This window comes from Propithecus coquereli, unplaced genomic scaffold (assembly GCF_000956105.1).
Source record: "Propithecus coquereli isolate 6110/MARCELLA unplaced genomic scaffold, Pcoq_1.0 Scaffold139, whole genome shotgun sequence".
NCBI classification, from domain to species: domain Eukaryota; kingdom Metazoa; phylum Chordata; class Mammalia; order Primates; family Indriidae; genus Propithecus; species Propithecus coquereli.
Window position 1 is genome coordinate 4,724,598 of NW_012138191.1, and position 22,725 is coordinate 4,747,322.

General features: G+C 45.4%; 1 protein-coding gene across 1 annotated transcript in view; it reads left to right on the plus strand.

Annotated features, from left to right (window-relative positions):
* SLC23A2 (solute carrier family 23 (ascorbic acid transporter), member 2) overlaps nucleotides 1-22,725 on the plus strand; it is a 60,035-nt gene that overhangs the window by 30,764 nt on the left and 6,546 nt on the right. The window contains exons 5-11 of the mRNA XM_012639244.1: nucleotides 688-776; nucleotides 1,786-1,856; nucleotides 2,778-2,959; nucleotides 10,993-11,113; nucleotides 11,622-11,778; nucleotides 14,964-15,111; nucleotides 17,187-17,292. Of these exons, the coding sequence (XP_012494698.1) occupies nucleotides 688-776; nucleotides 1,786-1,856; nucleotides 2,778-2,959; nucleotides 10,993-11,113; nucleotides 11,622-11,778; nucleotides 14,964-15,111; nucleotides 17,187-17,292 (874 nt within the window). The remainder of the gene's footprint in view (nucleotides 1-687; nucleotides 777-1,785; nucleotides 1,857-2,777; nucleotides 2,960-10,992; nucleotides 11,114-11,621; nucleotides 11,779-14,963; nucleotides 15,112-17,186; nucleotides 17,293-22,725) is intronic.

Genomic DNA, 22,725 nt, shown 5'->3' on the forward strand with positions numbered 1-22,725 from the left:
GCACCTAGTTGGAAGATGTGGACAGGAAATTTAATGGATATTCCACAAGCTTTCTGGGCTCTTTAAAGATGTTTTGGAACATTTATAAGTATTTTTATGACTAAGCAGAATATTTATTATATCTGCTGTCACTTTATAACTTACAATTTTGATAGATCTAGATCACTAACATGGTTTTAATACTTATCCTCCATGATTAGGGTGGTTTTGGACTCACAAAATCAAACAACAGAGGGAGATAGATTTTTTTCTATGATAACTGATAAGAATTTGAAATGGAAGAGGAGGAGGAGGATGGTAAAATAGCAGAAACACATTGAGGTTTAAAAAGGAGCTTATAAGCTCAGCAGGAAAGAGGGAAGCCCAGATGCTGGAAGCCCCCAACTCTGCAGAGGAAAGGTGGTGATGGCAGGGGCTGGTGTTGGGGTGCTGGCACTGACCACAGAGCTCCCCCAGGTCCCACCCTGGAGCTGCCGGGGGGAGAGCAGCGGAGGGGAGGATGGAGAAGCCAGTGGCTCCCGCTGCATGGCATAGGAGACCTTTGCAGACCGGGGCTCTTTCTTTCAGGTGTGCCTGCATTAACTCATGTGCTGTATGTCTATGGAAAAGACTGTTAAGCTGTCAAATAGTGAACTACCTCGGTAGTTCCCGATGCCGTGATCATGGTTTTGGTCTCGTTTCTTTTAGGTTACCCCTGTTTCAGGCCAGTGCTTTTGCATTTTTGGCCCCTGCTCGAGCCATCCTGTCTTTAGATAAATGGAAATGTAACACCACAGGTAATTGCAGTTATTTCCACATATGTCATTGGGGTCCTTTAATTCAGGTGATAAAAGGGAGGCCTGGACATGCTGCCCTCAGCAGCGGTAAATCCTTTCTGGAATTAGGCACAAAACACACACACCCACAAACAGCTTAGAACGCTCCAATCTGTAGATCATGTCTGTCTGTCTCTCTCTATCCACTTGTTCATCCCTAACCCTAGAGCAAGAAAGGACCAGAAATGACCTCATTTCTCTATGCTAATGAAATTGATAAATATGGGGACGGAATAGAAAAATATTTGTGCTATTTTTCTGCCTCTCTCTTTCAGTGGATTTTATGACCCACCAGTAATCACTCTCTTTGCTGCGTCAGCATCCCTTCTCTGAAACATCTTTGCTTTTTAAGGATCTGGCTACTGTGGTTTCCTGCAAATGACTTTCCTTCCCCTTCCTTAGTGATTGCAAAGATCCTTAAGGAACCCGATAAGGTCAGATAAAGACAGGGAATTTGAGACAATCAGAGTCAGACTTTCTGTACTCTCAAAATAGGGTTACATTTTGAGGTTCTAGGAGCAAAGTTTTCCAGCCTTCGTTTCCTTCCTTGCTCCTAGGGGTTACTTTGTGACCATTGATTTGATTTTGGAACTGGAAAAGGCCCTCTGTTTTATCTCAGTTTTTAAACCCTCAGTCCAGCAACCTTGCTGTTGGGCATTTCAGTTAGCTGTTTGCAAAGGTTGGCTTTTTGTGTGAGGCTGGTACTAGTAACGTGTATCACCACGTCAGTCAGCTTTTGACAAGTTGGGGAAGTTCTCAGTCGATGAATACATTTGGTTAAATTAGTGTTGGGGAATCCACCTTTCAGTAGGACAAAGCTGTAATGTTGTAGGTCGAATTTTAGGGATGGGTATTGACACATATGTAATTAAAATAGGGAGGAAATTCTTTTTAAAGGGTAAAATGAATATATCCTGTGAAACATCAGTGTCACTCCAAGAAAAATTTTGTTTTTGTTTTTGTTTTCAAGATGTTTCAGTTGCCAATGGAACAGCCGAACTGTTGCACACAGAACACATCTGGTACCCCCGGATCCGAGAGGTAAAGCCGAGCGTTGTCTGCTTGTGGCTTGTGTTTTCTTCTCAGCTTCAACGTTGCTTGTGCCCAGGAAACCACAGCTGATCTTACTAAACCCTTCTTTTTCAATTACGGATACATTTATTTCTGTTGTTAAACTAAATTCAGTTAAGCGTCATTCTAAAATAAAGCACGTGAAAGTGCTTTGTGCAACTAGAAGGAATTGTCTCCCTCCTGTTTCAGACCCACAGGCCTGTCCACTCACACCTTCCAGTGCAGCCAGCTGAGGCGTGCAGCTCGCTAACTAGAAGTAGCCACAGAGGTTTGTGGACAAACAGCAGAGTTGTTCATTTTGGCCTCAGTGTATGCCTGTATTTGTCGAAAGAACTAAAGATATTTGTCTGCCAAAGTGCACTTGAACAGAATACTGTGTGGCAGTCCCCAGACATGAAGAACAGTGACCGTTTGTTCATATTTTCCAAGATCTATGAGGTAATCCACCTTTAGTTTAGAATGAGCACAGATATGGCCATTCTGCACACTAGAAACATTCCTTAAGAATTTTTGTCAGTAACACTATTTTGTAAATGTCCTATAGGGGCTCACTCTTTAAAGCCAAGAGTCTTTGTGCTGCAGTGTTGTGTTTCTTAAATGGGGATTCACTGTATCATTTATCAGTGGATAAGGCAAGTGGGCTTTGAGTTCAGTGCCCGTTTTTGTAATATGTCTACATCAGTGCTGTCATACTTTGCATTTGCTAGGTCCTGCTTAACCCCACTGAAGTTTCTTATCGGGGTCCAGGGCATTTTCTAGCTGTGTCATGCCTGTTAGATAATACGGTACCTTGTTGCCTTACAGAATTATCAGTTGTGGTTGCAGGTGACATTCAGAGTGTCCAGCACAGAAGCAGCTCACTCTCACGTCTGTGCCATCTCCTTTTTCCAGATCCAGGGGGCTATCATCATGTCCTCATTGATAGAAGTGGTCATAGGCCTCCTAGGCCTGCCTGGGGCTCTGCTGAAATACATCGGGCCCCTGACCATCACGCCCACAGTGGCCCTCATTGGCCTTTCTGGTTTCCAGGCAGCAGGAGAGAGGGCTGGCAAGCACTGGGGCATCGCCATGCTGTAAGTGTAAAAATCTCCCGTCATCCCACCACTGTGGGACAGCCTTTTGGAACACTTGTAACATTCACACTTTGGGAGGAAAAAAATTTTTTTTTTTTTTTGAGTAAGAATGGTCTGACAATTTGAACTTTATTTGCTTCATGCTAGAAAATAGTTGAAGGACTTTTTAGACCCAGAAGTTGGGAACTGACATACACTCAAGATATTCCAAAGACAGACTTGGCAGTGATGTGTAGAGGGTGGGTTGCAAGGTTTTAAACTTTGGTAATGGGGTAAGATGGTAGTGCCATTACCTCTTGGCTTCTGAGACCATGCCAAGTCTCGTACGTAAGAGTTGAAATACTGAGAAGCCACATCTTTAGATGAGACTCCAAAATACTTCCAGACTGGCAGGAGACAGAGACGCCACAGGAGGGTCTGTTGGCATTGAGAGTGTGACTGCCACCCAGGCCAAGCGGAGCTCTGCGCTCTGGCAGGGGTTGGGGGTGTGATTTCTTCCAGGATCCTGCTAGTCAGAGCCAATCCTTTTGCACAGAACTTTAAGTCCATCATAGATGTCTCTTGCCCTTTAAGTAAAGTCACTTTTGTGTTAGTGAAGAAGACATACAGGACTTGGATAATGTAAGATTGATAAGAGCCAGAGAGTTCTGGGTACCGCAAATTGAGTCCACATTTTCTTTGTGTGTGTCTGTAGAGCATATGTAAGAACTGATTATCTCATAGGTAAATGGTTCCAGGACTCTGGAATTTTACTGAACAGTAAAATTTCGTGAAACAAAGTAGTAACATAAGGGAATTTCCAATTCTTTTGTTTTGCTTTATGTAATATTCTGTAATTATTTAATTATTGATCTTTCACTGTGCATTGGTGCTTTACATAACATTTGTAATATTATAAGATAAGGCAGATGCCAGTGTCATCCAAACGTAACACCTGAAGGTCTGAGACATAAACATGCAGTGTTACTTGCCCAGCATCTCACAGATAGTAAGATGGGTTCAAAAACTCACGAGGTCTGATTAGGATTTAATTCATTACATTCAGTCCTGCTTCTGTGCATTAGGGCATCATGCACAAATAAAGTGGATCATAGCAAAAGTGCAGTCCACATACATCGTTACAGATTAAATCAAGATATGCAAAAATATCCAAAATACTCAAGATCTTTTTAAAAAAAAAAAAACAAACTACAAGATTTAAGGGAAACACACTTCGCACATGAGTGTGAAAACCCAATCATCACACTTGTCCAAGATTGTTCTTAATTTCTTCATTTCACCACTAGCACGGGTGTGAAGATGGTGCATAAGAATGTTCACTCAGTGATATGTAATTTTGCCAAAAAGGCAAAATTGTAGTTACAATACAGTAAAATTAGAAACCAGCAACAAAAGCATGAACAAAAAACCCAAACCGCTTAGAAGCTAAAGAAAAAATTGTTATAAATAACTCTCAGAGAGGAAGTTGAAGCTTCATAATTACTGATAATTTAGCAAATGATGACAGTAACATCTAATCGTGCTTAGAGAGTTCTCAAGAAAATTCATAACCTTTAAGGCAAATAAAGCACATGAAGAATTTGAGTAGCTAGGAAAACAGGACAGAAAATGAACCTAATGGAAGTGGGGGGGGGGAGAGTTAATAATATTTCCGAAAATGTGAAACAAAGTAATAAATCTAAACGCTGGTCGTTTGGGAAGAGAAAACATTGTAGACAAACTTCTGGCAAGGCTAATGAAAACAAAGAGAATACCTGTGGAGGTATCTGGAGGGGTAAACGGCAGTCCAGGCAGGAGTTAAATCTGCTTCCTTCCCTAAAATTGAGAAAAAGAAAAAGGTAATAAAATGATGGATTTCCAGAAAACCCTCCTCCGATCGTGATTCTGGCCACCTCCTCTCCACGTATGGTACCCCTAGCCCAGGCAGTCTCATCTGGGCCAGGGCACCAGCAAACATTTTTTCTGCTGGAGACGCTCACAAACCAGTAGCTCGTACCTGAGAACTCCAGACTTACAGATCCAGCCCCCACCTTTCCCTCTGCACTTGCAATCACACATCTCAAGCATGACTGAAGAAAGCACCAGACTCTGATTCCCTTCTGCCCCGAAACCACTTCCTTCTCCTGCCTCCCTCCTGTCAGTAAGCAGCACGACTGTGCTCCCAGTTGCTGAAGCCAAAACCCTGGAGCTGTCTTGATTCTTCCCTTTCCCTCACCCCCACCTCCAGAGCAAATTCCGAGTCTGTTCTCTCTGGGCCCTCACTGTCGCCCCCCAGGCAAGCCTCCCCCTCTGCCGCCAATTCCTCACTGGTCCCCAGCCTCTCTTGCCCTCTGCCTGTCCATTCTCTGTCCCGCAAAATGCTCAGCCATTAGTGTCTCCCAAGGGTCCTTCTCTGTCCTCGCCTTTTGAAACTCTGATTAGACACCAGCTAGAATTCTGCAAGCGTTTAGGTTTCCTGTTTGTCCCGATGTCTGACACCTCATCCACTGCCCCGCTTGGGTCTCTTTATGCTTCTTGGGCTGGGCCCTCGGGGCCCTTTCCCTCTGGATACCAGGCATGCAGAAGCGGGAAGTGATCTTGAGTTATTTCACCAATGTCTTCTTCCACTCCACCCTTGCTTATGTCTTCCCGGAACTTCAAGGATATTGGACCTCCTGGACTCCTTCTTTCCTTGCCTGTTTTCCACCTCTTCATCTTTTTTCTCAAGTTGTGGGAATTCTCCTTCAGTCAAGCTTTTCATTTCTGCTCCTTTGTTTGTTTGTTTGTTTTTTTAACTTTCCAAGAGCTCTTTGTCCTGGGGCTGTGGGCTCTGTGAGGGCAGGTCCTCCCTCTGGGCTGGTCACCATGGCACCCCCAGCACTTAATCCACCTCCTCGTTGCAGAGCAGGTGCTCAGTAAGCAGATTGTGAATAAGGGAGGGAAGGTTCAGGAAGCTGAATAAACCCATGACCACAGGAATGGTCGAGAATGTTAGCGAAGGACTTTGATTCCTAATGGAAGACCTGGGCCCAAGTGAGTGTACTAATCTTCAAGGAAGAGAAAATTCTGCACTTTTTAAAATACTCTAGAGCTTTGAGAAAGAAACTTCAGTGAGTTTTATCTTCGTGGCAAATCCTGACTGAACTAATACTAGAGGAGAACCGTGGACCATCATTTTCCTTCCTGAAGTTGTGTTAAAAACCAAAAAACCCCTGAGCTGTTCATTGTCCTTTGGGCACTTCCCAAGCAAAGAGTTCTGAGATCAAATATGTTCAGGTAGCTTGCTACAGTTCAGAATCTTTCTCTACTGTAGCATTCCTTGCAAATCTATCAGGGCTCCATTGTGGATTTTATTAATAAATTCTTATTAATAAAAACCATGGTGACAGTTAAAAAAAATTTATATTTGATCATCCTACTTCTTCGCTGCAGACTGTTAACAGTGTGGGAATAGAGTGATCTTTCTTAAATAAGATTTTTAAATGCCTCGTACTGGCTTCTAGGGCCCCAAGCCCTCCCAGCTGGGTCCTTGCAGTCAAGGAAAAAGTTATTTAAAAAAAAAAAAGCCTCTTACTTTAGAGGTGAAAGACTGAAATCAGGCCTGCCTGTTGAAATCAGGAGCCAAGGTAGCATGCTTATTATCAGTCATTTAAAGTTGTTCTGGATGTGCTAGCCAGTGCATAAGACAAGAAATAAACTAATATGGATCAGTCCCAAAAAGGTCAGGGAGAAGGGAATAGTGACTCCCCCCTATAGGAATACATTCCAGAGCTTCATAAATGATACTGTGTCCCTGGAACAGGAATAGACATACGTAGAACAGAATAGGAGGGACAGAAACAGAACCAAGTAAAAAAAAAAAAAAAAAAAAAAAAAAAATCAATATTTATTTTTATAATATTGAAAGATGGCAGTCATACTTGAAACCAGTGGGGAATGGACACATTGTATAGGAAAAATTAGATGATTATTTAGAATAAAGTTAGATTCCTAGTTTATATAAAATTATATTTCAATTGAATTAAAGACTTAAATACAGAAAATAAGACCATGAAAGTGCTAGAAGAAAACCTACATAAATATTTAATCATGAGGGATGGAAGATCTTTTTTAAAGCAGATATTGAAAAGAGAAAGACTGATAGATTTTACTATTAATGCATTTAAAATACTTATCAAAAATCACCGGATTAAAAACGAATCTGGGAAAACATTTATAAAAATTGCACAAGAAAGGCTAATGTCCTTAATTCATAGAGTTTCACTAATTAACTTAGAAGAGAGAGGGAATCCCAATGCACTAATGGATGCAGGATATGATATGGGTAGTCATTTAGCAAAAAAGAAAATGCAAATAGCTGATTAATGTTTCAAAACCTTTATCCTCGATAGTTACCAACGAGTATATTGTCCACATGATTCTATTAGAATTGGGAGTGGATCAGGTTGCACCAACATGGGTTTCTAAGTCACTCCAACAGTGATGGAATTTAGAGACACAGTCTCAGGGGAGGGTAAGTGTGGCAAATCCAGTGACTGCTATTTCTAGAACAGTGTATAAGTCCTTGATAGAAACTGTGTTTTTCCTGAGAAAACTTGTTTTTTGTTTACTTTTCTTATGGAAAATTTCAAATCTGTTCAGAAGTAGGGAGAATAGTATAATGAACCCCCCACATATCATTACCAGACACCCAAGAGCAGTATACCTCCCCACCCCTGTTTCCCAGCCTCCTCCAATTCAGTTAAAGTCTAGATGTTTGACATTTAACAGTAATTAAATAGAGAAAGCTAAAGTAAAACAATAATCCCCTCCCACTCAATCTCTCAAAAAAATTTCATGATTGTTAACTAGTAAAAATTAAGCATTTATCCCTCCATATTTTTATTTTTTTATGCAAATACAAACATGCACATAAACAGCTTTACTATCATATTATTTTATAATTTGTTTTTCACTCTAGTGATTTGTCGGGCTCACCTTTTCAATTCAGTTGTTTAGATTGGTCTCAGTCTTTGTAAAGCTGCACAATCTTTAACAGTATGAATAGTCTATAATTTATTCAACTATTTCCCAATTGATGCTCATGCATGTTGCTTACAATTTTTGCTGTTGCAAACAATGCTAAAATACATATCCTAATGCATAAAGAATGAATATTAAAATAAGCGAGGATACAACTTTTTAATTAAAGTTTGTTACTTTCAGCGTCATACAGTATGGGAATTGTTAAACAGGACGTGGCGGGTCCGTAAAGTGGAATGCTGAGCCCGCCAGTGAGGTGCTGATGCAGATCTCCATCCTGTGAAGTGGGAAAGTGTTCTTGGCATTAGCGGTGCTAGAAGCAGGTTAGGAAGCAGCATGTTAAGTATGATCCCAGTTTGGGTTAGAAAATGACCTGTCCTTGTCCTAAGGACAAGGAAGATGACAGTCTGTCAGTGCCTGACACCCAGCAAATATCTAGGAAATGAAAGCCATTCAGAACAGACCAGAATGTTGCATGGTTTTATCACCCAAAAGGAAGATTACGAGTTATCTTCAGGGTTTTGCCTCTTTCTTTTTGCTTATCTACCTTTTAAATTTTTTCTGTAATTTGGTATGCATGACTTGCATAATATTTTAAAGTAAAAGTCAACAAAGAGGCAAGATGTAAACATGAGGTGGAACATAATTGATCTCAGAACTCTTTGCCTGGGCATAGTAGGCATAGTAGGTGGGACCTGAAGAGCCGAGACTAAAACCATTGTCCCTTCTCTGCTCAGTCAAGTTTTGAGAATGGAGACATGCCCCCACCTCTGCCTGTCTTGGGGGTGTCTGCCCCCAGTTATATGTGATGGTAATAATAAACTAGTGTTCATCTGCCTAATCTGCTTCCCTAGTTTGAGTTGCTAGATTTGGGCCTGAGATCTGCGCCTTCTTCGAAGTCTGTGTTCTCTCTCCCCTCTTAAACATGCTTTGAAAAGTCAGCACATCATGCAGGTGGATGTTGCCTGAAGTAGTAACAGCAGACTTGAGGCTTCTTAGGATCGTGTTATATTCACTTTGAGACAAATTAAGTAGCACTTAGTTTTTCTAAACATGAAAATTCTCTGTAGGCCGAAGTTTAAAATGTGCCAGTTTTAGTGTCCCATGTCATCATACTGTTTTTTGTTAAACTTCACTATCTCAGAGGAATTGAAATAACTTGGGCACCATGTGTGTTTTCAGCCTCGAACTGGTACTAGCAGAGACACCCCCCCACCCCCCCAAATTCGGTGATCACCAGTCCACCGAGGTGCCTGAGCAGGCGGGGTGACCCGCAGGGCAGCACATGCCTGTTTTCCCACCAGGCTGCGGTCCACACCACGTTAGGAATGTGACAATGAAGCCACACTTGACTGGCTGTCAGTGGAGCTAATGATTCCATCTCAGCAGTTGGAACCGTGCCCAGGAACAATTAGCTTAGCTTTGACTGAGAACCCACTCTTCCTGCCAACTCTACCTCAGGTCGTAAGTGAAAGCGAGTCCGCATGAGGATCCGACACATGCGCCATTATTGTTTCAGTGACTAGTAAATGCCCCCCCCCGAGGGGATGGGAAGTGGTCTCACACCCACCAGCCACACGGGGCACCAGACGGATGAGAACATGTCAGGGTCCCGCTCAGGGAGGTCACTGCCTGTCGCTGCCTCCTGTGGTGCTCGGTACAGCTCGGTCAGCCTGGAGGCTCAGAGGAGAGGGACTTCTGCAGCCAGCCTGGGCATTCCTGCCCTGTGATCAGAGGACAGCAGCACGGGCTGTAGAGTTACACCCCTGGCCCCACCACGCGGAAGCTTCTCAATGTGCAATCTTGGACCACTGGCTTTGTCTCTCTGTGAAAGGGGGATGATCATAGAAGCCCGCCCCTTGAGACTGAGGTGACGCACAGGAAGACCTTAGTCTGATGTCTGGCACAGAAACTGCTCAGGAGTATTATTGATACTGAATTCTGAATACAGTTTTCTATAATGCTGAAGTTATTTTGTTCTGTTAAAAGTAATTCGTGCTCATTGTAAGTAAATCAGAAAATACAGAAAAGTGGAAAAACCAGTCACAGATTATACAACCTCCTAAAGCTAATCCCCATGAACAGTTTGGCTCATGTCTTTCTCTCCTGTTTGTGTGTGTGTGTGCAGTAGTTTCTTGGTTTGCTTTATAGTTAATTCATAGTTGTAATTTTACTGTGCATTAATTACCGTTCTTTTAATTTCAAATATTAGGGGGATACAAATGTTTTTGCTACATGGATGGCTTTTATAATGCTTTAGTCAGGGCCATAAGTGTGCCCATCCTGGAGTAGTGTTCACTATACCCGTTAGGTAGGTTTTCACCCTTCGCCTTCTCCCCCTCCCCTACTGCACATCCTGTTTAATGTGGCACCTTTTCCCCTTCCATAGTGTGAGCTTTTCCCATCAATGTGTATATTCTTTGGATTTTCTCATTCTGTTTAGGAAAAGTTAGTCAAAGACATTTATATTACAATTTGATTTTGGTATCAAGAAATGCTAGATAAATTAATCATAACATCTTTCCCAAAATGGTATTTCTAAAAGATATGATTTCCCAAACAGTGGTTAAGAGGAGTAGCAGCGGCCGGGCGTGGTGGCTCACGCCTATAATCCTAGCTCTCTGGGAGGCTGAGGCGGGCGGATTGTTTGAGCTCAGGAGTTCGAGACCAGCCTGAGGAAGAGTGAGACCCCATCTCTACTAAAAATAGAAAGAAATTAATTGGACAACTAAAAAAATACATAGAAAAAATTAGCCAGGCATGGTGGCGCATGCCTGTAGTCCCAGCTACTCGGGAGGCTGAGGCAGGAGGATTGCTTGAGCCCAGGAATTTGAGGTTGCTGTGAGCTAGGCTGAATCCATGGCACTCTAGCCCGGGCAACACAGTGAGACTCTGTCTCAAAAAAAAAAAAAGAGGAGTGGCAGCTTTCTAAGTAGATAAATTGAGCACATGGAGCCATTGAGGTATTTGGTGTTATTTTACAACACAAACATAATAGCCTTTAACCTGGTTTATTTTCTTTCTTTCCTCAGGACAATTTTCCTAGTATTACTGTTTTCTCAATATGCCAGAAATGTAAAATTTCCTCTCCCAATTTATAAATCCAAGAAAGGGTGGACTGCATACAAGTTACAGCTTTTCAAAATGTTCCCTGTGAGTAGTTGACTCCCCCCACCCCCCACCACCAACCCATGACATTGCCTTTGGTTCGTATGTAAGATGTTTATGTGAAGGGAGGGTTTTAAGCAGGCCTCCCTGGGAGGGACTGTGTCTGTGGGTGACATTGTTGTATAATGATCACCCAAATCATCACAGACATGATGTTTAGAAGTGGTGAGAGGTTCTGATTCTAAAGTGGGAGCCACACCCTGTGAGCAGTGCCAAAGGACAACCTTGCCCTTGGGGCTGAGTGAGATTTGACTCTGTGTGGCCTCTGCAGACACTATGTCCATTCTTACCTTACTAGCCAGATTTCAGAAGGGCTAAAATCAAGTCACCTCAGTGAAACTGGTCTTTCAGTTTGATTCCGTTCAAGGAGTAGGTCTGCAACCCGCTGACCATGGTGGATTCTGGGGTGTGCTATTGAGACCGTGGGAAGGTGTGTGTTTTGCCAACAACCATGAGCTCTGCTGGCCTGACAGCTTTCCCTTGACCACTTCAGATAATCCTGGCCATCCTGGTGTCCTGGCTGCTCTGCTTCATCTTCACGGTGACGGACGTCTTCCCTCCCGACAGTGCAAAGTACGGCTTCTACGCTCGCACGGATGCCAGGCAGGGCGTGCTTCTGGTGGCCCCGTGGTTCAAGGTTCCTTACCCATGTAAGTATTCCAGGGGCCAGGGAGGTCAGGAGCCAGGCAGAAAAGCCTTCTTTGTCCCAGAATGTCTCCTGAAGTTCTTACCATTCTGGTCATTAGAGGATTAGACAACAATAAAGGGGAAGCCCTGTTCCCAGAGGGCAGTAATCAACACGCGGAGACCAGTTCCCTTCTCGGATTAACCAGTTGGCTTTTTGGGGTCCACTAGGAGGAAATCCCGGGCAAGGGGTCTCTTGCCAGATTTGAGCTCTGGTGGCTGGGATTTGAGGACAGCTGCTTACAAAGGCAAGTACAGACCTGTTGGTACCAGAGCTGCCATAGTGAAAAGGCTCGATTGGGAGGGCCTGAAGATTAGCAGGCAAACTACTCAACCATGATGGAATTTATGTAATCTTTTAATGGGTGGCAGTAATCCTTTTCATTTGGTCCAACTGTAGAGGTAAATTGATAGTCACAAATGGCCGGAAGCCCGGTCTTAAGTTGTAATTTGAGTGTTGAGTAACTCTTGGGGGAAGAGGAAGAGAATATCCCTAGCAGAGGTATCACCTGGATTCATGAGTGCATGTTCTAGACCCTAACCCCAGAAGCGACCTGTATGAACCCAGTGGTTGTTACATGCTTGGTGGTTCTATTGGGGAGACTCTGTTCCCAGCATTTGGGTTTTTATTAGAATTGGAACCTGAGCTTAGTCAGGGTTAGCCAATTTATTCCCTTGTTTAGCCATCTTATTTTCATATTTTATAATGGCAAGAAGGAAAAGCAAAAAAAAAAAAAAAAGACTACAATTTTAAGGTTGGGTAAAAGATGACTTCTGTCAGCCTGTTGAATGACAAAGACGTCAGTGCTTGTTCCTTTTGTCCTCAGTACATTGACAGCTTCAAAAAGTTTTGTCTTTCTGAAATAGCATTCTCATCAGATCATATGGTCTAAGTGTGTATTTATATATACCTATCCTTTTTCCAAAAAAGAATGTACACGCTTCATAAATATACCGATAATCCTTGATAAATTAAAAAGCATTGGTGAGGCAGTCGGGAGGAGGTGGAGGGCAGTGGGTAAGAGGAAGGCCCCATGGCACATGTGGAATGGTCCTCTCTGCCTGTGTAGGCAGCTCTCCAGGTGAGCATCGGTAGGAACACCGCTGGGCTGGCCAGGAGAAGCAGCTGTTCATGTGCTGAGACCAGAGAGATTTCCCCCAGGGACCTCACGGGGCCCATACAAAAGCAGGTGTGACTCAGTGGACAGAGTGCTTGGAGTTGTACGGGCAGTGTGCGTGCGTGCGGGGCTGCTGTTAGCAACAACCCTTGATTGCTGAGAGCTGGTGTGTTGCTAGAGCTTCACTAGATAACAGGCCACCCCCAGAGATGTAGTCCTGGGTACTCTCCAGTGATTTGGCTTAACCTGGAGACAGGCTTTCAAATATTTAGAGCAGTAGTTTTCAATCCTTATTGTGTTAAGAATGACCTGAATCTGTAACATACAGATTTCTGTTCCAAAATGTCAACAGTGCTAAGGTTGAGAAACCTTGCTGTAAAGTTTCAAAATAAATGAAAGATTCTAGGTAAAAGGAGAAATGAAGTAACAGATTTAAGATAGAAGGCTGGAAGCCAACAAGGTTTAAAAATAAATGTATCTAAATGAAAAAGGATCAAAATAAGAATCTCCCCTCAAAATCAAGACACTAAAATGAAACCACAGTGCTATTACAACAATATCAAGGTAACAGTAAAAGAAGATTGTTTAGAAAAAGCAAAGTGTTGCTTGGCAAAGAAGGCCTCTGGGTGAGGGAAATCCATCCCTAACCAACCCACAGGTGAGACGCTGACGCTGTTGCCAATAGGCATAGAATGTGCCGTGCCCTGCGCGTGGGCCTGTGGACCGTGTACCTCTGACCCTCATATCCTCTGCCTGCTCCCACAGGGTGAAACAGCTCCAAGTGGGAGCAGCTCTACCCTCGAACACACTCCAGGCCTGTTCTGCACATCTGACTTTACGTGTTATTTTTCCCTTCCCCTTTACCTAGGACACAAAGGCCAGTCCCCTCTGGTGGCTCAGATGGCATACTGAGTCCTTCCCAAACTTGCCTCCCGCCCCGCGTGAGCGCTCTGTTTCCATCAGAGTGCCCTCTCCTTTCATCTCCCCTCTCAGACGAGCCCCATCCTTCAGGGGGCACTGCCATCCCCACCTCCTCCTCTAGTCCTGCCCCCTTCCTGACTTCCTCACTTCTCTTCCTGGTGACCCAGCTCAGCTGCATTCATTTGAAGTTGCCCCATCACACTCTCCCTGGGACTTCGAGTGTCCTGTTGCCCGAGCGACACTGTGGGCTCCTGCGCGAGAGACCACGTTTTGTCCATCTTTCTTTTTCCACTGTGCTTTGTACCTAGTTGGTGTATTATATCTGATGGTTCAAGGGAAGAAGGGCTAGCTCCTTTATCAAAGGAGTCTGTTCATTCGAATGCTGAAAGAGACCCATGCTATTTTTATCAAGAAAGATCTATGGCTCTCAAGTCCAAATAGATGTATTTTTAAAGAAAAAAAAATCTAATGAAGAATTAAGTAAATCCAGATACTCAAAATAGAATTACAGCGGAATGTCTCTTTGCTTGCTTAAATGAAACTATTTAATTTCCTATAAATCATTTATGATTTACTTTAAAAATAAGGCTCTGGTATCATAGAGGAGAAGGGCTGTCCAAACTTTGTGCGTGCCTGACTATTGCGATTTAAATTTAGCTGGCGATTTTTCACTGCTTTGCATTTGATGCCATTCCCTGGGCAAGGTCGCTGTTATTTTGTACCATGCTCTGTGCAGCAAGGCTATGAATTCCTCTCATATGAATTGCTATCCCAACGTTGCAGGCCATATTAAGTTGTTATTTAGTAGACACTGAACGTGACTTTGGAGCAGGAAGAGAAGCAGCCACCTCTTCTAGCCAAGAGATTTCTTCTTCTAAGTAAAGACGCAGAGCAGATCATCCTCATTATGGCCACCTTCCCCTGCCTCAGTGACGTCCCAGGCATCTGGTACATTCATGATTAAGATTTAAAAGTAAACGGTTTCCACGAGCTTCAAAATCTGAGTGGATCTTGCAGGGTCCTCCAGCATTCAGAACGCTTTCCGGTAACTGTGGCCCTGGTAACTTTTGCCTGCCCCTCTGGGAGCCCTCACGGTGGTTTTCCTCCCTCAGTTCAGTGGGGACTGCCCACTGTGTCCGCGGCCGGTGTCATCGGCATGCTCAGCGCCGTGGTGGCCAGCATCATCGAGTCTATCGGTGACTACTACGCCTGTGCGAGGCTGTCCTGTGCCCCTCCACCTCCCATCCACGCCATAAACAGGTATGTTCCCTGGGCCCAGCTCCTTGTTACGTTGCTCTTAGGTTTCAGTGACTGAAGACAAAACCAAGCGTTTTAGCATGAAGGCAGCCAAGCAGCAGGACTACTTCTTGGCTGTTTGTGGTCAGACACATCACTGCCCCTTGTTCACTTTCATTTTCCTCTTCCTGACACAAAACAGAATTCCTACCCTCCCTCACTCACAGTGACAATCAGATAAGATACCCTCCCTGAAACCACTTTAAGCCTTAAACGCCCTGAAACAAATGCCAAGCATCACCCTGTTCTTTGCTTGGTTTTGTGTCATTTGTGAAAGGTGCCCACACACACACACACACACACACACACACACACACGCACGCACGCACGCACGCCCGCCCGCCCGCCTTTGATTTTCTTTTTTCTTTTCTTTTCTTTTCTTTTTTTTTTTGTTTTTTGAGACAGAGTCTCACTCTGCTGCCCGGGCTAGAGTGCCGTGGCGTCATCCTAGCTCACAGCAACCTCAGACTCCTGGGCTCAAGCGATCCTTCTGCCTCAGCCTCCCAAGTAGCTGGGACTACAGGCATGTGCCACCATGCCCGGCTAATTTTTTTTTTTTCCTATATATTTTTAGTTGTCCGATTAATTTCTTTCTATATTTAGTAGAGACGGGGTCTCGCTCTTGCTCAGGCTGGTTTCGAACTCCTGAGTTCAAACAATCCGCCCGCCTCGGCCTCCCAGAGTGCTAGGATTACAGGCATGAGCCACTGCACCTGGCCTATCTTGTTTTTCTTAATTTATTTCTGTATATCTTGTCTTTGATTTTCTTGTCTTGTTTTTCCAACTGTTCTTTTTTTTTCCTATAAACTAAAATTTTAGATTCTTTGGAGTAAAACAGGCTCTTAACTGTTTATAGGGTTATTTCTTTTTTCTTTTCGTTTCTTTTTTTCAAAGAGACAAGGTCTCACTGTGTTACCCAGCCTGGAGTGCAGTGGCTGTTCACAGGCGCGACCATAGCGCGCTACAGTTTCGAATTCCCGGGCTCCAGTGATCCTCCTGTCTCAACCTCCTGAGTAGCTGGGACTATAGGCTTGAGCCACCACACCCGGCTATACAGGGTTATTTCTGAGTTGCAAAGATTACCTGTTTTTCTTCTTTGTTCCACCATTCCATCTTGGCTGCCACAATCAGACAGAAAGCACAGGGACACCTTTTTCTCACATCTGTAGTGGAAACCAGACAGTAACTGCTCCAGGTCTGTCCAGTAGATGCATTCCAACTGTTCCTAAGGGTAGGTGTTGTGTAATCTGCTCACAATTACAATTGATATAAAGAGGAACAGGAAGAGGAAGGAATAAATGAAATCTGCAGGATCTAGAGGTTTATGAGCTGTGGGGTTTACACTGTCAAAACACTTGGTCTTTAGCTTCTGGAAGTCAATAGGGAATTGACCCTGAGGAGGCTGCAGAGAAAAAAAAAATAGCCCAGATCACCTCCTGGTCCCAGCCAGCTGCTGCACCTGCAAAGGAAAGGGATTGTGTGTGATGAGTTCTGTGGGCTGGTTCTTGGCATGTCCCGCACTGGTTATGTTGGGATTTCCGGTCCTGGTTTCTACATCTTTCTCTAGTGGAGCCACTGCATGTGGTCAAATACCTGTATATCAATAGGTTTAAAAGTTTCAGTGTTTATGAAATTACAAAACATTTCCTTCCTCTTGAAACTGGATTTTAATAGGAACGGATCAAATTCGTATGTTTTATTTCAACACTCACCTCGTGTTTGTCTTATATCCCAACAAATGCTTTATTTTCTGGCTAAAATCCTTTGTTTTCATTTAGAATAATTTTAAACCACTTGTGTCTCATGTGCAATTTAGAGAGGTGCTTGTCAAAATCGCGTGAGCACGGGGGTTCTGTTAACATGCAGGTTCTGCTTCAGTCTGGGGTGGGGCCTGAGACTGCATCTCCCATCTCCCCAGGGTGTGGAAGCTGCAGGGCTGTGGACCAGGCTTCTTTGGGTTGCAGATGTTTCGAGGCTATTTCCGAGTGTTTCCCCCCTTGAATGAATGTTTTTCTTTCCCCAATTCCTTTACATTTTAGGGGGATTTTCGTGGAGGGTCTCTCCTGTGTTCTCGATGGCATATTTGGTACTGGGAATGGCTCTACATCATCCAGTCCCAACATTGGAGTTTTGGGAATTACAAAGGTACAAATATTTTTCTAATTACATGGTTGGGCCACTAAACATTCATCATGTTATTCAGTGGTCTGACCACTGCAGGTTTCAAAAGGAAGGGCCTCCAGTTCTGAGATTATCTTCTCTCTCCTCCTCTTCTCTTTGAGTTTTTAGAGGGCTTATTTGGAGTCTCTCCTCACTTCGCTGGCCCAGGAAGGGAGGCACTCAGGTGCTATCATTCCTTCAAGCAGTCTACAAATATTTATTATGCACCAACCCTGTGCCCAGCTGCTGTTCTAGGCGCCTGGGCTACATCAGTGAATAAAACAGTGGAGTTTACATTCTAGCAAGGCAAGACGGACAATCAACCGTAAGCGTACTGAGTCAGTAGATGATACAGGATGCCAGCCATGATAAGCACTGAGGAAACAACATGGGGCAGGGTGAGGGATGACGGGGAGAGGGCGATTAAGTGTTAAATAGTAGCCAGGCAACCTTGAACAAAGACCTGAAGGGTGGAGGGAGGCAGCCTGCAGGTTACCTGGGGAAAACTGTTCCAGGCAGGCTGCATGCCAGGGGTGTGGTAGCCCTGTCCTGGGAGTGGAAGGTCAGCAAGGAGGTCACAGGGGCGGGAGCAGGGTGAGGAGGGGAGGAGGAAGAGCAAGTAGGTCGACCGGGTAACTATAGGTCCCGCAGACCCTATAGGCGCAGCCACAGACACCAGGTGGAAGGGGTACCAAAGGGCACAGCTCAATCTGATTTTTTTTTTTTTTTTTTTTGCTGTGATGGGAATAGACGGGGTCGGGGTCGGGGGGTGGGCAGGGAAAGAGGCAGAAATGGGAAACCAAGTGGAGGTGTCACTAGTTTTAGATGAGAGATGGTGCCACTCACTATAGAATTATGTTGATCTTATATTAAAGAATGGTGCAGGGTCCTTCTTTAAATGAAATCTGATGTGGAGTCTAGTGGATAAAACAAGTCACAGTGAGTCACCCGGGTTGAAGCAGGGCCTGGACCTGAGCCTGACACACTTGCCTCTCCTCCCCTCCCCACCCATACCCTGACACATAAACCTGGGGCTGCCCCGCCCCAAAAGCCTACTCCTAGGCCTTTCAGGTTTATTGCTTTATACTCCAGTTCATATTTACATAAACTTTATTATCACAGCTGCCTTAGGCCAGGGAGTACGGCTTGCCAGGGGGTTGAGGGATGCAGCCCGACCGACCACCAGCAGTGCGTTGTGCAGCTACAGCTGTTCTAACTGGTTCACCCTCCCTGATGGCCCATGCAACTCACAGGTCTCCCTCACCGCAGAACTGTTTGACACCCCCCCAACCCCCACGTGAGATTTTTATAACCAGATAAAACGAAACCAGATACTAAGTTTGATTAATCTTGATTGCATATCCAGGTGAGAGGGAATGACGCATGCATGCACGCACATGCCTGGTTTGTTCATTGGTTTTCGCCAAGTTGGCAGGGCCCTGCCAGTGCCCAGCTTCAGGTGTGCAGATAGCCCCACCTGTCTGTTGCTCCCGGTTTACGGGACATGCAAGGGAAGGCTGCCTGATGGGCACCTCCTCTAGCCCCATCCCTGGGACCCTGGTGCTGCCTATGGCGAGAAGCAGGTGCCGCACACAGGGAGATTAGGGTCAGGTCTCATGGGCACAGAATGGGGCCTAAGCCAGGCCAGTCTTTAGGCAGTTTGCTGCCACAAGCCCGTAGGCACATAGCTAATCTCCAGAAACTACAGCCAGCCCTCCGTGTCCGTGAGTTCCTTAGCCATGGATTCCATATCTGTGGATTCTACCAACCTGGGATAGAAATTATTTGAAAAACTATCACTTCTGTACTGAACACGTACAGACTTTTTTCTTGTTATTATTCCCTAAACAATATAACATAACAACTATTTACATAGCATTTGCATTGTATTAGGTATTATAAGTAATATAGAGATTATTTAGAATACACGGATGTATATAGGTTATATGCAAATACTTTATATTAAAGACCTGAGCATGCTTTGATTTTGGTGTCCGTGGGAGGGCCTGTAGCCAATCCCCTGTGGATACTGAGGATGGCTGTAGTAGTCACATTGTTGTAGATGGAGGGACTCTCGGAACAAACAGTTTACTAAGCCTCCTCCCCTCTGTACCTCTTTAAAAATACACCATCATGTAACATGATCAAGATGGTTTGGGGACTAATTATCTTTATTAAAATTTGAATGGTGCCCGCTTATCCTCACAAGTTACCCTGCCGTCACTTTTTAATGAGCTAATTGATTTTCGCTCTGAATTCCTTTGGACCCAGCCATTGGTGCCACTTCCTCAAGGCCAAGGCAGCATCCAACCAGAGTGTCAGCCCTGGAATCCATTTTGCATCACCCTGAATCATCAGACTTGATTCCCCAAGAAAAGGGTATGATCCATCCATCTACACGGCTGCCTTGGAGCGCAGACGCAGAACTTGCAACAGAAATTTCTCTGTGGCCTGAGCCATGCAGCTGATGGGTGGGCAGAACCCTGCCTGGGAGAAAGGAAGCAGGAGTTCTAGGTGGTATCCTGCCCCTTGTCCAGCTGAAAAACTCCAGAGGAGTCACTTTTCTGAGAACTCAGCTCTGAAATCCTATGGTTCTAGATCTGTGCCGTCCAGCACAGTAGTCACATGTGGCTGTTTCAGTTTAAATTCATTAAAATTAAAAATTCCGTTCCCCAGTGGCACTAGCCACACTTCAGGGGCTCAGTGGTCACATGTGGCTTCCTGACTGCCAATGGACAGCTCAGATAAAGAACGTTTCCAGTATCGTGGAAAGTTCTGTGGATAACACTGATCTAGGCCACTGCACCAAACTTTCAGGGCATGTATTAATAGAAAGCGGATGAGCTGCGTCTCTTCCAAAGAACCTGCCTCTATGTCCCAGCAGCTCTAGTGCTGGCAATCCTTTATCTAGACTGTTTGATCGAGAGTTGTGGTCACCTACCCCACAGTGTGTTCTGAAGTTCTGAGGAGTTGGATTCCGCGTGTGGGACTTACCTGCTGAGTTTGCTTTGATGTCTGTCCTATAGGGAGGGATAGCATGACATGGGTGGGGCGGCTGCTTTGGATTCCAGCCTTGGCTGCATCACTTTGCTGCAGTGTGACCACAGGCAGGTTACGGCCCCTTGGCGTGTTTTATAAAGATGGCCTGCGGGTGTTGTAGCAGTCCTGTCGTGTGGGGTACACAGTGAGGGATATGTGTCATCGTTGTAGCTCTTTAGTCCTTAGTTTATTCCTAGGCAGAGAATAAAATACTGTCTCCCTGGCTTTGGTGGTGTCCGAAGGAAGGTGATTTCCCTTTGCTGCGTTCCACACTGCTGAAGACTTTGGAAAGTCAGAAACCCAGCGTTGGTTTTCTAAAGTCCCAGAGGTAGGGCTGCAGTTCAGGAAGGTCAGAAGGAAAGTGCAGAGGAGATTCCAGGGAGTGGGCCGAGTACAGGGTCAGTACCAGGAGAGCAGGGATTTTAGGGCTGTATCTCTGGTGCTTAGAACAAAAGCATACAAAAGGTACTGTTAATGTTAGTGTTAATACTTGTTGAACAGAACAATGGCTTAGTCGGTGCTTGTTTTTTGACTACATCAGAGGCAGATCAGTCTTCTAGGCATGGTTTTCATGTAAGATTCATTGTTCAGGCACCCCTGGGGCCAGCCTGGCCCCTCCCACCACATACCTAACAGTCCTGCCTGACCCTATGCGAGTCTTTGCACAGGCTGTTCCCTCTGCCTGGATGCTCTTCCTTCAGTGAACTCCTCCTCACCCTCAAGACCATCTCTAGCAGCCCTCCCCAGCTGTTCAGACTTTCTCCTTGCAGCTGGGCCCTCACACAGGGAACAGCATAGCAGTTCAGTTATTTGATCACAAGCTTGTGACTTACTCGTCTTTGTATTTACCCACCCCAGTCTAACAAGTGCTGTTCGCTTAGTAGGTCCTCAGAAATGTTTGTTGGATAGCAGGCTATTTGTAAACAAAAGCCTTGCTTATCCTATAGTAGTTGCCAAGGATATGTCACCTTTCCTTGATTCATCAGTTTGTGTGATCTTTGCCTCTGCTCCCTGCCTTCTGTGGCATGGGAAGGGGCTGGACACAGTGGCTGAGTCTGGCTGGATGGCCGTCTTTGACGTGCACAGGAAAAGGTCAGGCTGACCCTGGGGTCCTCTGAGAGCTTTGCACAGCGATCACAGTGCTCCACCCTTGCGCCCTCCCACACGGCTGCGCCAGCCACACGTGCCCAGTGAGCGTTGTCGAGGTGGCCAGTGCAAGTAAGGAGTTGCATTTAAAATTTTATTTCATTTTAATTACTTTAAGCAGCCATCTTCTCACTGTGAGTCTTACATAAAGCCCTGTGGACACTGCCCCAAGCACTTCTGGAACCTCCTTGCTCCACTTTATGTCTTCAGATGTTTTCCTGGAAGAGGCAGCCCAGAATAGGGCCAGCAGTGCAGGATTCTTGAGCCAGGTGCCAGCTCCACCTCCCGCTGTTGGGTGACAGCAGGCCACATGGTGGCCGCTGGAGGGCAGAGATCAGGTGGAACAGACAAGGATGCGACCATGTGGGAAAAGCCATCCATGGTACTGCAGAGGCCCAGAGCAGGGGACGAGTCCTGGGGTCGAGGAAGGCTTTCAGAGCAGGTAGCATTTAGGTTGTGTTCAAAGGATGTATCTGGGAACTGGCCGGGAAGGTAAACAGGCCTGGTAGGGAGCTCCCAGCATGACCACGGCTGGGACACAGGAGGGAGGGCCAGTAGGCGAGGCTTTGTTGGGAAGAGCCTGAGAAGTGGGTTTTATTTCATGAGCACCAAAGGATTTAAGCAGGGGACTGACCTCACCCAAATCCGTGTGTTAAAAAGATCACTCCGTGGGAATGTAGAGGACAAGTGGATGCAGGAGAGGCCAGAGGTGGCAGGCCCAGGAGGCTGAGTGCTTGCTGGCTACCATTCAGACTGTTTTATGCATGTCTCATTTAGTCCCCAAAGCCAAACCACAGGCTTGCCTGTGACAGAGATGAGGATTGTGAGTCCCCAAGAGGCCGAGTCCCTTGCCCGGTCACACAGTCAGGGGCAGGGCAGGGATGCAAGACAGCGGCAGGGCTGAGTCCTCACCCCTGGGCCCACTGCTATAGCTCCTCTCATGGGCAAGGTGCCATGAGCAGAGGGGGTTGCCTGGGTGTTTGGGTTTGGTCGGATTTAGGGCGTGGGGAGCTAGAACTGTGTCTGACAGGCTTCAGGGAGGGCTGACTTGTTGAAGGGGTGGTGCAGGGAACCCAGGGGAGAGGCAGGGGCAAAGTGTGGCTTTTGCATTGGAGACACAGAGAATCATCCCAGCCAGTGATCACATGAGGGCATTGGAGACCCAGGGCCTGAGCGCAGGGACATCACCCAGGCATGGAGAAGCCACGAGCGATCCTGCGGGTCACCCACGGT